The sequence below is a fragment of the Bufo gargarizans genome, chromosome 11, assembly GCF_014858855.1.
Source record: "Bufo gargarizans isolate SCDJY-AF-19 chromosome 11, ASM1485885v1, whole genome shotgun sequence".
Taxonomy (NCBI): domain Eukaryota; kingdom Metazoa; phylum Chordata; class Amphibia; order Anura; family Bufonidae; genus Bufo; species Bufo gargarizans.
The window spans coordinates 44351285-44368727 of record NC_058090.1 but is presented as its reverse complement, the minus strand read 5'-3'; the positions used below and the strand labels follow the sequence as shown (position 1 = coordinate 44368727).

The following is a 17443-nucleotide window of genomic DNA, read 5'->3' as shown; positions in this document are numbered from 1 at the left end:
TGCTCCCTCTCTCCTGGTCTCCATAGGACATTAGCACCTTCTCTCTGCAAGAAGGATGCCTAGGGAGCTGCAGAGGTCCGCACCTAGCTGCCCCTGACGGAGGGGTTATGCAGGCTTCCCACCCTCACTGGCACCCGGTCTCAGGTCTCCCTCTCTTACCGGCCACTGCTTCAGGGCCAGGGGGCCCGCGCCTTGCTGCCCCTGACCCTCCTCTACCCTCATGGGCACCGGTCCAAGGGCAAGGTGGTTGTGGCTGCCGGCCATATGGTGCAGTGAAAGGGCTGCCGGGCGCAGGGTCCTCGCTTCCGGGCAGCGGGGTGGGCACCCGCGGCCTGCAAATGAGCGCTATGCTTCAAGCCCCCGGCCGACCGTCGGAACATTCCGGTCGGCCGGGCGCAGCGAAATCAGGGTCCCCGGCTCTTCCGGCCCGCGGGGTGGGCATCCGCGGCCGGTATGTGCAGGCGCCGCTCCGTAGGCCCGGCCGGTATTTGAATACTGTGCGGCCCCGGTCAGCCGGGCGCCGCTACAAATTTAGGCCCGGCTTCACGGCCTGCTAGGCCGCAAAATTCCGGCCTCTGTTGGAGGGGGCTGGAACTTCTCCAGGCGCGAATTCTTCGCGCCTGGAGGTTCCCCCGCCCCCAGGGGATCGCAGCGCCGCCCCCCAGGCCGGATCCCTGTTAACCCTTTGGGTACAGGCCGGCTTCAGATGGGCCTGTGTGGCTGCCCCCCCCTTTTTTTCCCTGCTTCTCAGGGATTCTGTGCCCCTATAGGTGGCTCACCTTTCTGCCTCAGTGAGGCTGTTATAAAAAAAAAAAAAAAAAAAATATATATATATATATATATATATATATATATATATATATATATATATATATATATATATATATATTATTTATTTATCTATTATATATACCTTGTGGGCTGCGCAGGACGCTGCAGCCTGATCTCAGTAGTGCTGCCTGTATACATGCCCCCCTTCCATAGGCGGCATGTCGCGCTCCCCGGCTGCGGCGCTGCCAGGGTCATTTTCCCCTTCTAGGCGTTTTTCTTGCCCTCTTCCGCGATACGGCGCTGGTCAAGTGCATGCGGCCCTTTCTGTAGGCAGGATTCGTCACCCTCTCCAGTTATGACGCCTGCCATGTGCAGGACCCCCCTCCTCGGCGGGATACTGCACTCTCCCTGGCTGCGGGTTGGCCTTGTGCATGAACCCCTCTTCATTGGCAGACTACGGCAGTTTCTCCGGATACGGTGCTGGCCATGTGCACGGCCCCCTTCCACAAGTGGGACGCTGCCTCTCACTGGTTTCGTTGCCGATGATGTGCATGACCCCCATCATTCTTAAGCGGAATACTGCACTCACCGGATACGGTGCTGGCCATGTGCACGACCCCCTTCCATAGGTGGAACGCTGCACTCTCACTGGATTCGCTGCTGACCATGTGCGTGACCCCCTTCCATAGGCGGAACGCTACACTTGTGCGTCGCTGACGCCCATAGGCATGGCTCCCTTCCGTGGACGGCATTCGGCACTCTCACTGGATTCACTGCCAGCCATGTGCATGACCGCTTTTCCATAGGCGGTACGATGCGCTCTCATTGGATTCGTTGCCGGCCTTGGGCATGCCTCCTTCCCTGTGGCGGCATACATACACTCCCTCGGTCGGTGGTTGTTCTCTAACCGGTACGTTGTTGGCCATGTGCATGAACCCCATACGTGGCGGGGTGCTTGCACTCTCACTGGATCCGCTGCCGGCCGTATGCATGACCACTCTTCCGTGGGCGGTGTACGCACTCTCACTGGTTTCGCTGCCGGCCATGGGCATGCCTCCTTCAGGTGACATACACACATTCTCACCGACTGCTCGCACTCTCCCTGGATGCGATGCTGGCCATGTGCATGACCCCCCCCCCCCCCCCCCCCCCCCCCACTTTTTTCTGGGCGGCATACTACACTCTCACCGGATACGTTGCTGGCCTTGAGCATGGCCCTCTAACATGGGTGGAACGTTTACGCTCCCATTGTATACGGTGCTGGCCTTGTGCGTGACCACCCCTCATTCCTGGGCGGAAATTTGCACGCTCACGAGGTTCAAGGCTGTTCTTGTATGTGCTGTGTTGGACTTGCACATGTTTCCCTTTATTAGCGGAGTTGTTACACTCTCACGAAATTTCGGTGTTGGGTGGATTGTTGCACACTCACTTAATGCTAGGATAGCCCTGTGCATGTCCCCCTTTCACTAGGTGGACTTCCTGCTGGATACTGTGTGGCTATGTGCATGGCGCCCTTCTGGGCGAAGTATGGTACGCCCTACTTCTCTGACGTAGGTACGACCTTGGGCATCACCCCCCTTTTTTGGGGCGGGCCTTTGCACTCTTACAGACTACAGTTTGCCAGGTACATTTCCCCCCTTTCGGGGCGGTCAGTTTGCGTTCCATCGCATAAAATACTAGTCTTGTGCATAACTCTTTTTCAGTTTGCACTTTGCACTTCCGTAGATTCTGTGGCGCTCTGTGGCTGGCCCTCTTCGCTGAGTGATATTTTTGCAGTGAGCGGACGCTCTCGTGCGTTGTTCGGGCCGCGTATGCCTTCTCGTTCCGTAGGTGGGTTGGCCTCACTGCTTACGGGGCTACTCGTACGTATGCCTCCTTTCCTCCTGCGACATATTTATTATCTTGGGAGTCGGTGGTTGCAGCAAGACTTGCATTATTCTCTACAGAGATCATTCTGTCCACCTGTGTGAGCCTCAGGTGTTGTCCAATGAACAACAAATGAATACCTTTTATATATATAAGTAAACGGGCTCTACCTGCTCGCTACTGCACCGAGCTGGGCGGTGCTCATTCATTTCGTTGGCCCTTCCGCCCGGGGAGTGTTCGTGGTTCCTAGATACGTACCCATTCGTCCTCCCGTGGCATTGTTTCCCTGCGCTAGTGGTTACATGGTCGAGAGTGCTGTCTGCAGCGCCCGTCGCATTCTATGTTGGCTCTGGCGGGACTACAGTCCCCTCACCTACTACTATTTCCTCCTCTTCGAGTGCGGTGTGGTATGATTCTTTCCGGTTGGCGCCCTCGGCGTTCAGTCTGCTCTGCTACCAGGTTCGGTCACTCTTCTTGGGAAGGTCATCCAACTTCTCTTGGGTGCTCGCTTACCCAGGTCCGGAGGACCTCCACCTTGGGTTCTTCAGGGTATTCGCCTTCTGCGAGGCGGTGAACCGGGCGTCTCAGTGTAGCGGGGTTCTGCCTTTGAGCTGTCCTATGGCTTCTCTGTTACCCACTCCTCCTTTCGTTTGGAGGGTGTTATGCCGGCCTCTTTCTCGACTGCCTTTTCTCGCCGTCTCTGTTTGGCTCCCACTCGGTACGGATCACTCCGAATGTGGCTTCTGTTCCGGCCACGCTTCAGAGGCTGTTCCTTCACTGCCCTCCCCTCTGGGGAGAGCATGGTTGTTCCTGTTGATGGTTCTGGTGTTCCTTTTGGCCTCGTACTGTCCCCCTTGTTCAAACTGGCTGTACTTGCTGTGTGCCTATTTACCGGGTCTACCGCGTTCTGTCCTCCCGCTGGGTGCAGATTGCGTTTTTTCCACTCTAGGCAACGTTTCTGCTATGGACTTACCTTCTCGGTAACTTGGGAGGACTACCATTTAGTCAAGATTGTCTTTAGATCCCCCACACCGGGACTGTAGTCCGTCTTCCTGTGGTGGCTACATCGGCTTGGGCTTTAGCCTGTCTTGTACTGGCATCTGGCGGTTGCTGGACGGACCCTTTGGTCCCTGTCTGTCTGTCCTTCTGCTCCCCCACTCCGGTGGATACGGAACACCTTTGTTCGGGGCCGACGGGACCAGTTCTACGACCGTTCTGCCCGGGTTACTGGTCTGCGCCTGTTCATTGGGTTTTCGCCCGCTTGCCCAGGCGACTATTGTGGGCTCGCTAGTGTCACTCCTGGCCGTGTTTTCGTCCAGGATCTGTGGTAGGAATTAGGGCTTTCCTTGGGGTTCTGTGGGAAGCTGGGCGTTCCCCCACTCTGCCTTTCTCTCTCCATGGTTCTGTCCTTCTCCAGTCCGGCCTGGACCTGGGACTGGGACTCTGTTGCTTGAAGTGTCAGTGTCTGCGCTGTCCTTCCTCTTTCAGCGTTCCCCGCCCCTCTGGGCCTGTCAGGACCTTCTTCCGTGGAGCGGCTCTTGGTTTCCTTTTGTACTGCCCTCCGGTACCGCCCTGGGAACTACATACTGGGCTCTTGGCGCTCCAATCTTTCCCTTGGAACCGTTACAGCAGTTCTCTCTACTCCTTCTGTCCTGTACGGTTGTGTTTCTGTAGTCATCGTGTCTATGACGGGTGCCTGAGTGGCGGCCCTTCTTGTTCCGAGCCTTCTGTCTTTCCCCAGGACAGGGCTGTTCTCCATTCTGTCTCTTCCTTCCTTCTGAAGGTGGTGTTCGCCTTTCCTTTCATCAAGGCAGTCGTCCTCCCCTTCTCACCCCCGGGAACGGACACTTCACTTCACCGTTTTGGACGTTGTTTGGGCCTTGCAGTTTTTCCTTGGGGATCTCCGACTCTTGTCGACGTTTGGTCTCTTGTGTTTCCAGGAGGTCCGCGCAGAGGGTGGATGGCCTCCAGGGTGGCTTTCCTCCGCTTTCTCGGAGTGGCTTTTGCTGTGGTTGCCGCACCAAGGGCAGGGTTCTGCTTTTGGTGTCGCCATTCATTTCACCAGAGCTGTCGGTTCCTCCTGGGCCGGAGACATTAGGCTTCGGCCATGCATTTGTGCAAGGCTGTCACTGGTCTTCCTTGCACACCTTACCGAGTTCTGCAGGGTGCATACTCGGGCTTCGGCGTATGCTGCCTTGGGCCGCCTGGTCGGCAGGCGGCGGTTTTTTGATGCCTTCGGGTGCTTCGCCTTGGTGCTGTGGTCCCTCCCCTCTTGGACTGCTATTGAACGTCCCAAGGTCTTCTGTGTCCCCCAAGGAAACTGGGCGAGAAAACGAGATTTTTGTATAACTTACCAGTAAAATCTCTTTCTCGCTCTTTCCTTGGGGGACACAGCACCCACCCATTCTTTGTTTTTCTTGGCACGGTTTCCGAGTTGTTTTACCCTTTGGGTAGTTGGCTTGTTGGTTCCACTTTTGGACTTTGCCTTTTTTTTTCACTACTTGGACACGCAACTGGCAGTCTCTCTCTCCAGGCTGAGGGTATAGCTGTGGAGGAGGGGCTTAACAGTTTTCACTTAGTGTCACGCCTCCTAGGGAGATGAGCTATACCCAAGGTCTTCTGTGTCCCCCAAGGAAAGAGCGAGAAAGAGATTTTACTGGTAAGTTATACAAAAATCTCGTTTTTACTAACTTTAACCCTTTAGGTGTTGCACAAGAGTTATTGGCAAATGGGGATGAAATTTGTGAATTTAATTTTTTTGCCAGTTTTTCCATTTTAACCCTTTTTTTCACTAAAAAAATCAAGGGTTAACAGTCAAACAAGACTGTATCTTTATTGCCCTAACTCTGTCGTTTACAGAAACACCCCATATGTGGTCGTACACTACTGTACGTCCACACGGCGGGGTGTAGAGGTAAAGGAGCGCCGTGTGGGTTTTGGGGGGCTGAATTTTATGGACCGGTTTATTTGCACCGTGTCCTATTTCAAGACCCCCTGATGCACCCCTACAGTAGAAACTCCCTAAAAGTGACCCCATTATGGAAACTACGGGATAAGGTGGCGCTTTTTTGGGGACTATTTTTAGGGTACATATGTTTTTGGGTTGATCTATATTACATTTTTGTGAGGTAAGGTTACCAAAAATTGAAATTCTGAAATATCATCTCCATTTGCCATAAACTGTTAAACACCTAAAGGGTTAATAAAGTTTGTAAAACTTTATTAACCCTTTAGGCCCACCATCTTGTGGCAGCAAAAACTCACAAGATGGTGGGCAGCGTGATCTCCTGCTGCTCGCCCTGCTCCACGGACCGGACCGGTTAGTCAACCTTCATCCAAGGTTTTTTTGCGAAGGAAATTCACTGGACAATTTGTCGTAAGTATTTAGATTAACCGGTATGACAATTGTCCTAATGTCAGTAGATGTAAGTAAATTATCGAATAGCTGACCAGAAGACAAAGACTCATCCTACATACCTGGTGAGGCCTTGTGGTGAAACCCACTCAACCTGTACTAGACCATTGTTCTAGAGCAGGCATCCTCAAACTGCGGCCCTCCAGCTGTTGCAAAACTAGAACTGCCAGCATGGCCGAACAGCCTACAGGTATCAGCCTACAGCAGGGCATTGTGGGAGTTGTAGTTTTACAACAGCTGGAGGGTCGCAGTTTGAGGGGGCCTGTTCTCGAGGCTTGTCGAGTGCATCCACCCTACCTCCTGTTTTTTATGCATTTGTTATCTCTCAAAAAATTTCTCAAAATGTAAAAAGTGGCATTTCAGTGTAATTTAGGTTGTCACCACTACAATGCCCGTGTACTATAGTTTGCAACACAATTGCAGTGCAAAGCTCTATTTAGAACAGAGCTTGTGGTATGCCTAAATGAGTATTCCCACCTTGTTTATGTATGTAATATCTACAGGATATGCCATAAATATCTGGCAGGCATGGGTCACTCTCTTGGGACTCATACCTGTGTGGGAAATGTCCACGGACTCAGGTGGCCAAGGCAAAGTGGGATTTATGAGAGGATACGGTCTGCACTGCTGTAGGTGTTGGATTTAATTTGGTGCTGCACTGATCGAATGTGAGTAGTGGTGGTGCTCAGCAAATTTATGAAACCCGCTGGGTTTGGTGGCCCCCCATTCTCTACATATGTATGGGTTACAGAGGTTGGGCATGTCCACAAGATATACCATAAATGCTGCTTGAAGGGGACCAAGTTGGGAGCACCCCTTTAACTTGTCAGCACATTTTTCCACATTGTGGGAGGGGATGTGAATTAAGCATAGGGGTGAAACCGAGTTCTACACGTTTATATAAGAGTTAATGTTATTTAGTTCTAAGAAATCATCTAAGCGATTTAAAGGCCGTCATCTTTTCCTGCTGTGACCACAATATTCCACCGGTTCATACTGCTTATGGTGAAGAACTTTTTCTTTTCCAGATGAGGGCAATGCCTCCTTGTCTTTCCAGGGGATTTTTGTGGAAAAGCGTACTAGTTTTAAATGCTCATTACAGCTTTTTGTTTCGTATTTTGTAGAATGATCGCCTACAGTCTGACCTAGTTGTGTGTGTGGTCATAGCCGTTCTCTACTTTGCAATTCACGTCAGCACTGTGTTTACAGCATTACAGGTAAAACGCGCTCCCTGTTCTTATAGAAACCGATTAGTTGCCTTTTATATTTGTGTTGATGTCCTGACTCCTTCATCTCGCTGTTTTGTAGCCTGTCCTGAGTTACGTTCTCTATGCAGTAGTCGGTTCAGTTGGTTTCCTTACTCACTACGTTTTACCGCAAGTACGCAAGCAGCTTCCCTGGCACTGCTTCTCACACCCGCTGCTAAAAACAAAGGAATATTATCAGTTTGAAGTTCGAAGTAAGTAATTAAAGGGTAATATAACTTTAAAGAGGCTCTCACTTGGATGTACAAGATAACAGAATATTTCATTTTATTGAATTCTGTTAAAATTTTATTTATTTTTTTATTTTTTTTATAAACCCCCCCTCTTTCCAAGATGCTGCTCATATGATGTGGTTTGAAAAGGCTCACGTCTGTCTGCTCTTTGTGGAAAAGAATGTTATTTACCCACTCATAGTTCTTAATGAACTCAGCAATGGTGCCAAGGATATAGGAAGCCCTAAGAAGCTTGGTGCAGAGTGAGTAGATTCGAACATTTGTCTTAAAGAGGTACAAGTTTAAAGGGCATCACTGTACATTTGGTAGAAATCCAACCTGTGGTACTTGCACAGATGCAGAGCATTGAAGGAGTTTTATATTCCTCAGGATAGCTCATCAATATCTGATTGGCGGGGTCCGACACTTCTGCTGATCAGCTGTTTGAAGAGGAGGGGGCGCTCCATGCGATTGCTACTTCCTGTTCATTACATTTCACTCAGTTGAGTGGAGCGAGTATTTGTAATTAAGTGTTCTTCCATGGCAAGACCACTTACTGTTATCTCACATATATATTCTTATTATTATAGCCAAATTTACCACCCTAACTCCTATGTAGTGTAACAGTTTTCACACTACGTAGACAGTAATATACCGAAACGTGCAGATTGTTCTCGATTTGGTATGCTATTACTTTGTGGAACGTTTCGACGAATGGTTCACAAAATATCAGCGATTTTGTGGCGAGATTGGTCCCATAGGAATGAATGGCGGAATGTTCAAAACTAGAGTGGGAGCTGACAAAAGCTAGACTGGGAGCTGAAAAATCAGGACATGACTTCTAAACTGCCACCACTCTCATTTTCAAGCCCACCTACATTAATCTTTTATATAAAAACGTTCAGCTATCCCTGCGGTCACTAAAAATGTCCACGACTAAGCCATAGTCCTGATAGTTTTTACAATATGACCATTTGTTTGCAACTCACGCCGCCCATTGACATTCGTTGAAACTCCACTCTAGCCACCCTAACGCTGGGTTCAGACCTGAGCGTACTGAATGTACGCTCTGTATGCGCGATTGTACGGGCGTTTGCAATCTCGCATACAGAGACAAGCGAACGCCCATTGTCGCACGTTCTTGCTGAAGTCTATGTACGGGAACGCGCGACAAGACGCCCCAAAGAAGCTCCTGTACTTCTTGGGGCGTCGGGCGTTTTACAGCGCGATCGTACGCGCTGTAAAACGCTCAGGTGAGAACCCTTCCCATAGGGAATCATTGGTTCTTGCCTGTTGAGCATTTTACAGCGCGTAGGAACGCGCTGTAAAACGCTCAGGTCTGAACCCAGCCTTAATTTGAAGGGCAATTTCTAAATCAAAATGTAGGTCTGGGTATTGTGATTCTCACAATATAAAGTTCTTCGCTGTAGGATTTATAATTTTTAAACTACAACAGTTTGAAGATGGCAACCACCAGTGAATTGAGCAAGTTGGAGCAGTTTGTTCTTAGCCGCTCTTCTCTGCCCTTGCTGTAAAATGAGTTGCCATAGGAACCCAGGTGTGTGAGCAGCCAGCAGAGTGACAAAAGCTAGAGTGCGAGCTGAAAAATCAGGACATGATTTTCTAAACTGCCACCACTCCCTCAATTTCAAGCCCACCTACACAAATCGGCTGCTAATGTTTTTAGAAATGTATATTTTAATGTAACTGTGAAGCACTTTGGGCAACAACATTGCAATTAAATCTGCTATATAAATAAAAGTTGAAATGCATTTCTTACTCTATTAAGGCTTCGTTCACCTCACCGTTCAGCCTTTTCGTTCTCCTGCTCAGTTTAGGAGCAGGAGAACGGAAAGGACGGATAAGCACATAACTGATGCCAAACTGAGCCCTTAGGACCCCATAGACTATAATGGGGTCCGTTATGTTTCCGCTCAGAAGATGATTTTGAAGCGGAGACAAAAGTTGTGCATGCAGGACTTTTGTCTCCGCGTCAAAATCATCTTCTGAGCGGAAACATAACAGACCCCATTATAGTCTATAGGGTCCTAAGGGCTCCGTTTGGCGTCAGTTATGTGCTTATCCGTCCTTTCCGTTCTCCTGCTCCTAAACGGAGCAGGAGAACGGAAAGGCTGAACGGTGATGTGAACGAAGCCTTAGCTTGCCATGTGCACTTTTTAAATTTGATCAATAAATTGGTTAGTGTTTACTATGTTTACTCACTCCAACACTCCACACAGTTACTCTGCCCACTCCACACAGTTACTCTGCCCAGTCCAACCTTTCCACAGTTACTCCAGCCACTCCACCCAGTTACTCCGCCCACTCCAGTTATAGACTACTGGTGGAGGCAAGAACACTTCACACAATTTCCCCAGAAATTGTAGCTTTTCTAGTTACACTATGTCTCCACTGTAAGGGAGACGACGCGTAGTGTAATGAAGAGGAAGCTGCACTGGCATGGAGTGCTGCCTCCTCTACAAACAGCTGATTGACGGGAGTGATGGGTGTCGAACCCCAACCCATCAGATATTAATTACCTATACTGAGGATAGGTCATCAATATGCACAACCCCTTTGCGAAGCTACAATGTTGGTGTAGTGCTGCATTTTCATCTAAGTTCCTCCTGCACAGTGACTTGCCAGCCCCCCGGCTGTGCAGATAAGTCAATAGGACCGCACTGCAGTACCCTGTAAAGCTCTTGGTTAGGAGTGTCGGTGTGCACGGAAAGGGTGAAGGTGTTACAATGCTAAATCGGCACAGGATCTGTGGGTGGTCTCAGAGGTTGGATCTCTACCCTCTATAAAGTAACACATATCCTACCATTACTTTATAAAATGAGAATAACTCTTTATAGTATATAAATCATTTGGACATGCAAAATGAGACTGGGCTTTGGCAAGATGTCCGTATATAGCCTTTCAATCCATGTTGGCCATACTCTGCATCTCCTAGCCAGAATTTCTTAATTTGGCAGCACAGTTTAAGGGGGAAAAAAATGCCTAAGAGGGTCTTGATCCATACCCACATTGCATTTTACTGTGTGACCAGTATCCCTCTAGAACAGGGGTGCACAATGTTTTTTGGTCTGGTGGACACATGGTCACATTGCTTTACTTGTGCTATCTGCTATATATATGGCATCTGTTTTTCTCATCAGGGTTGGAGCATTGTTGATCACTATTGCTGGAATGAAGCTGCTAAGGTCGTCTTACAGTAGCCCCACCTGTCAGTATGCCACGTTCATCTTCACTATACTCTTCTTCACATTTGATTATAAGGACTGCTCAGAGAAACTGCTACTAGACCTGTTCTTTATGTCCATCCTCTTCAGCAAGGTATAAACTCAAACTTTGCAACATACATTTTGTCTTATGCACTACACCAAACCATAGGTACATCTTTTTTTTTCTGTTCTTATATCTATAGATATTTGAATCGTTGCATATAATACATTTGATGCAGGTGAAATGTAGATGATCAGAATTGTCCTCTAGTAATTCAGCTGAGAACTATCATGCCTATTTGTTACCTGATTATTTCCTATATAGATAAGGTTTAGAAAGGAATAAAACTTCCAAACTGTAGCTTTGTGCATTTAATCAGTCTTCACAACTTATAGGGGTTGTGTAAAAAAAAAAAAAAATCTTGATTCCCCTATAATTGCTTAAAGGGGTTGTATCATCTGTGAGTTTGATAGCATATCGCTAGGATATTCCATCAAAGTCAGATAGGTGCAGATCTCAGGGGGTGGGACTCGCACCATTCCCCAGAATGCTCTCCATTCCTTTCTTAGGGAGCTCCTCGGCTATTTTTGGAAGTCACATAGAAATGAATGGAGGGTGCACTGCGCAAGTGCGGCCAACGCTCCATTTATTTCTATGGGGCTGCCAGAAATAGCCAGCGCTTTGCTATTTTTGGAACTCCCATGGAAATGAATGGAGGGCGGCTGTGCATGCGCTGCAGCTCTCTGCTTACTTTGGGGGGGGGGGGGGCGGCCCCATTCTGGGGATAGGTGTGGGTCTCGAAGTTCCTCACCTATCTGACATTGGTGGCGTATCCTAGTGATATATACTACCAATGTCTCAGATGAGCAAACCCCTTTAAAAAAAATATAATTTAATTAATATATATATACCCTTTTCTGCAGTGCTGGTTCTGCTTGTTTGCAAACAGCAGCGGTGATGCACCGTTCTGCAGGACGTCATTGTGCACATTGTTTGTCATGCTGCTTCTTCTCTAGGGATCGGTCCCCAGTTTGCAGTCCTTTTTGGTAAAAGCACATGAGTGCCGTGTTCTTGTGCGGTATAACGACTTTTCTTCATTCTGTTTCAGCTTTGGGAGCTGTTCTACAAGTTACGCTTTGTCTACACATACATTGCTCCATGGCAAATTACATGGGGATCAGCATTCCATGCCTTTGCCCAGCCATTTGCTGTACCTCGTATCCTTTGTGGCTTTAACAGTATGAAAAATGTTAGTTTGCACCAAACTGTATTATTCCACTCCTAACATATTCTGCATATGTGCGCTGGTTGTAATCCCATCAGACCTTGTCCCGTATTGGGCTCGACACCCCGTTAAAGGGTCTGCTTCCTTAACCCTCTACTTCAGATTCTGCAATGCTTTTTGTCCAGGCTATTGTATCTGCTTTATTCTCAACACCTTTAAACCCTTTCCTTGGAAGTGCAATATTCATCACTTCATATGTGAGGCCTGTAAAGTTCTGGGAAAGAGACTACAAGTAAGTGAAAGAAAATTTGCGCATTTTCTCCATTACACTGCTATTATCATTAGACACCTTGGTGACAAGATTTTACTTAATGTATGCTGCTTTTTTCTCATGTTTGTATCAAAGGCAGGGGAAATGTGTTTTTGGGAAAGGCTTTTTCCCTCAGTGTCCGTTCTGTTGATGGCAAAAGTAGCGTATTCTGAGTTCTAATAATCATCAGATCAATAAAATATTTTATGGTTTGTCTGTAAATGTCCCATGGTTTTACGTTACAGCACAAAGCGTGTGGATCACTCAAATACAAGGCTGGCTTCTCAACTCGACCGAAATCCAGGTATGCCGTTACCTCCTTGAAGTTTAATGATCGACTTCCACATTGAGGAAATAGGAAAATAAAAGATAATCCTGGAAAGGGGGAAAAGGTGTAACAAGGTCCCCCAACTCCAGTTGTAGTTTCAGCTCATACACCTGTGAAATGCACACAATGTACTGGGATACTGTTTTTCGCTCTCCTCTGGGCATTCCATTGGAGATATCTTCTTGAATACCCGAAAGCTGTATTGAAATGTATACTGTTCAATTTAATGGGGCAAACAAAGTCCAAAGGATTAAGCTTTTAGACAGTTAGACTGGTTTCCTGTTTGTGTTTGTCTTTTTGCCAGACAGAGTAATATAGTCTACCCCGCTGTTCTGGCCAAAAAAATAAAAAATCCTGCCACAAAGATGATAAACACAAGTCACAATACAGATATCAGCGTATTGATATTCCTGTTAGAAATAATAGAATGTGATGGTACAGTGACGGGATAATAAACACTGATGTCACCGTACAGGCATGATAATTATAAGCACAGTGATGTCACAGTACAGGGATGATTATAACAAACAGTGATGTGTACTGTGACATCACTGTGTTTGAATGGATTTGTTATGATCATTGATGATAACTGATAAACATGGTGATGTCACAGGGCACTGATGACTAGCGGTGATGTCACAGGGCACTGATGACTAGCGGTGATGTCACAGGGCACTGATCACTAGTGGTGATGTCACAGGGCACTGATCACTAGTGGTGATGTCACAGGGCACTGATGACTAGCGGTGATGTCACAGGGCACTGATGACTAGCGGTGATGTCACAGGGCACTGATGACTAGCGGTGATGTCACAGGGCACTGATGACAATCATTAATGCTACTTTCACACTTGCGTTCGGGGTTCCGCTTGTGAGTTCCGTTTGAAGGCTCTCACAAGTGGCCCCGAACGGATCCGTCCAGCCCCAATGCATTCTGAGTGGATATGGATCCACTCAGAATGCATCAGTTTGGCTCCGTTTCGCCTCCATTCCGTTCAGCAGGCGGACACGCGAACGCTGCTTGCAGCGTTTTCGTGTCCGCCTGGCCGTGCGGAGCCAAACAGATCCGTCCAGCGTTACAATGTAAGTCAATAGGGACGGATCTGTTTTGACGTTGACACGATATGGTGCAATTTTAAACGGATCCGTCCCCCATTGACTTTTAATGCAAAGTCAGGATGGATCCGTCTGACTAACAATTAGACTTAGATTTTTTTCTGAAATATAATGCAGACGGATCCGTTCTGAACGGATACCATCGTTTGCATTATAGGAGCGGATTCGTCTGTGCAGATACCAGACAGATCTGCTCTGAACGCCTTAGGCTACATTCACACGTCAGTATTTTCCTATATCCCGATTTTCGGTCCGTTTTTTGCGGATCCGTTGTTCCTGAAAATGTTTCCGTATGTCATCCGTTTTTTGCGGATCCGCAAAAAACGGAACCATGTATAAATTTTAATAATCAAATAAAGTTGTTTGGATTTTGAAAAAAAAATTGGAAAAAAAATAAATAAAAAAATTTGTTTGTGTTTCCAGGAACGGATTCCGCATAAAACGGATGACATCCGAATGTCTTCCGTTTTTTGCGGATCCATTGACTTTGTATTGTACCAGGATCCGAATTTTGCGGAAAAGAATAGGACATGTTTTATATTTAAACGGACATGCGGAACGGAACAACGGAAACGGACAGCACACATTGTGCTGTCCGATTTTTTTCCAGGACCCATTGAAAATGAATGGGTCCAGATCTGGTCCAGATCTGTTCCGCAAAAAACGGAACAGATCAGGAAAGAAAAAACGCAAGTGTGAAAGTAGCCTTACACTGACCCAGCACAGGGGTGATCACCACAGTGATTAAACAGTACAGAAAAATAATTGTTATGGCACACTGCAGTAGTAATGGTCATAGTCTTTCTCAGGGATTATGTACATGCTGATGTCACCAGTAAAGTGGCAATTGGGACCCTTCAGGCATGAGGGACCAGATGAAACTGCAGTTTCTGCACCTCTTGTAGTTGCTGCCTTGAAAGAGAAGTCTTAGGGTTAATTCACACGTCCGTTGTTTCTTTCCTGATCTGTTCCGTTTTTTGCGGAACAGATCTGGACCAGATCTGGACCCATTCATTTTCAATGGGTCCTGAAAAAAAAAATCGGACATTGTGCTGTCTGATTTTTTTTTTCAGGACCCATTGAAAATAAATGGGTCCAGATCTGGTCCAGATCTGTTACGCAAAAAACGGAACAGATCAGGAAAGAAACAACGGACGTGTGAATGGACCCTTAACGTGGATGTTTTTTGGAAAACACGGTTGAACCATGTCTGCTGATATGTGTTACTATATCGGCACGTTCCTTGTTATATGAAACCTTCACATATGAGTTAAATGAAAACCGATTCCAATTACAAACTGGTTGCATAGATAAGTTTGACATTATGAATTCAGACAAAGAATTTTAGACTGAGATTTGCCGTTGCAATTATAATTCTGTGTCCCTTTTGTCCTGCTCTATAGGGTCAGACGACAACAATCTGAATTCAATATTTTATGAGCACCTGACGCGCTCCTTACAGCACAGTCTTTGTGGGGACCTTCTGCTTGGCCGTTGGGGCAATTACAATACAGGAGATTGTTTTATCCTCGCCTCTGATTATCTCAATGCTCTTGTCCACTTGATAGAAATTGGCAATGGACTTGTCACCTTCCAACTTCGAGGCTTAGAATTTAGAGGTACGTAGATTTGGTAACCATTTCCTGTTGTAGAATTGCAGCAATCCCCTTCACTTCTACAGTTATACCACAGCTTAACAGTAACCCCTAGACTCTAGGGCCTAGAGTATTTGCACTGACATCTGAAGAAAACATTGTGACTAAACAAAAGAACTATACTACTAGTAATTCTAGTTATTCTAGCAAATCGCAACATTAAAGCATCTAGAAGAGCTTGAGGGAACTCTGCGGATTATGTCCCCCTGGGTTATTTATTTTAATTTTTTTTAACAAAATTACTTAATGAAATATAAAACAAGCAATAAATTATGTACATCAATCTTTAATTGTTATCACTAAAAATATTGGCGGGTGTTAAAGGGGTTATCTGGGAAATAATACTGATGGCCTATCCACATCAATATCAGATTGGTGGGGATCTGAGTCCCGGCACCCGTCAGCTGTCAGTCACCAGTCAGCTGTTTCGGAAAGCTGCCGTGCTCACCGCAGATCTGGTGAGCGCTGCGGCCTCCTGAGCACTTACCAAGCTCAGTGGGTACAGCGTATAGTGGCTGCGCTTGGTATTGATGTTCAGCCCCATCGACTTGAATGGGTCTGAGCTGCGACTAGGCCATGTTACCAATGTACGTTGAATGGCCTAGAAAGTGGCTGCAGTGCACGCAGCACTGGCCTATCCTAACAGCTGATCAACGGGGGTCCTGGGTGTCTGAACCCCGATCTGATTTTTATGGTCTACTCTGAGGATAGGTCATCGGTATTGTTTCCCAGATAACCCTTTTAGGAAATTTACCTAAATAAATTAATCAAATGGGATATGATCTTCCCTTCCTCCAACTCTGCTGCATAAAGAAATGGTGTTGCAGAATATTACATGCTCAAAGGGGGTGGCTTAAAGGGCTTCTGTCCCCCACTAAATCGTTTTTTTTTTTTTGTTTTTTTTTGTTTACTTATAATCCCTATAGTGCGATTTCTGCATACATAAGGTAAATAATAATTTCTGTTCAGTAGAATTTGTTAAAAACATAATTTTAAATATGCTAATTACCTTGCTACTAGCAAGTAGGGCGGATACTTGCTGGTAGCAGCCGCATCCTCCGATCCTAACAGGGCCAGCACAGAACGATCCCGTTCCCTGGCCCTGTCAATCAACATGCGGAGGGGGCGTCTTTAGGATCGGAGGATGCGGCTGCTACCAGCAAGTAGCCGCTCTACTTGCTGGTAGCAAGGTAATTTGCATATTTTAAAATTATGTTTTTAACAAATTCGAAATTATTATTTACCGTATGTATGCAGAAATCGCACTATAGGGATTATAAGTAAACAAAAAAAAAAAACGATTTAGTGGGGTGACAGAAGCCCTTCAAGACAAGGACCCCTTTCCAGATGCCTTAGTAAGGTATATGGACTGCATGGATGAGCATCTCTTGCGCCCAACCCCCTCTCCATATGTCTACGGCTGGCATCTAGTGCTTCTATTACTTTGCAGCAAGAAGCCGAACCTGCTATGATCCTCAAACTTGTATTTGTAAGACAATCCTTTTAAGAAATGCAATCGATATGTGATTTAGTGGTGGTCCAAACCATCATGTCCCCACGTTTGGCATACTGAACGGAGTGTGGTATATTGCACTACATAACAAAACTCCCCTTTCATCTGTGTCTGTCCCCAGGACTACAACTTGGGGCTCGTTCACAAGACCTTATCTGTTTTTGCGAACCACAAATTGTGGATCTGCAAAACGCGGGATACCGGCCGTTTGTGTTATGCATTTTGCAGATCGGTATGTCCTGCCCTATGATAGAAATGCCTATTCTTGTCCGCAAAACCGACAAGAATAGGACATGTTCCGTTCCTCAGCCCCGCAAAAAGAATAGAAGTGCTGTCCGCATCTTTTGCAGTCCCATTGAAATGAATGGGTTCTTCATTTTGATAATTGGTGGAGACCCAGGAGTTGAACCCCCTACGTGTCGCACATTGATAATCGGGTCGTCAGTGTTATGTCCTTAGAAAATCCTATTGGAAGTTCATTCAAAATCTATTTGGGGTGTGGAATTGTCACATTTTAACATCATTTTGTATATTACAGT

The 17443-nt window shown here is 46.7% G+C and overlaps 1 protein-coding gene across 5 annotated transcripts in view; it reads left to right on the top strand.

The window, feature by feature from the left end:
• The window catches only part of PCNX1 (pecanex 1), a 108891-nt gene that overhangs the window by 74595 nt on the left and 16853 nt on the right, over positions 1 to 17443 (top strand). For all 5 annotated transcript variants that reach the window (XM_044272354.1, XM_044272352.1, XM_044272351.1 and 2 more), the window contains 8 exons: positions 7177 to 7269; positions 7361 to 7511; positions 7651 to 7792; positions 10691 to 10868; positions 11866 to 11974; positions 12145 to 12274; positions 12538 to 12596; positions 15140 to 15355. In XM_044272354.1, coding sequence (XP_044128289.1) covers positions 7177 to 7269; positions 7361 to 7511; positions 7651 to 7792; positions 10691 to 10868; positions 11866 to 11974; positions 12145 to 12274; positions 12538 to 12596; positions 15140 to 15355 — 1078 coding nt within the window. The remainder of the gene's footprint in view (positions 1 to 7176; positions 7270 to 7360; positions 7512 to 7650; positions 7793 to 10690; positions 10869 to 11865; positions 11975 to 12144; positions 12275 to 12537; positions 12597 to 15139; positions 15356 to 17443) is intronic.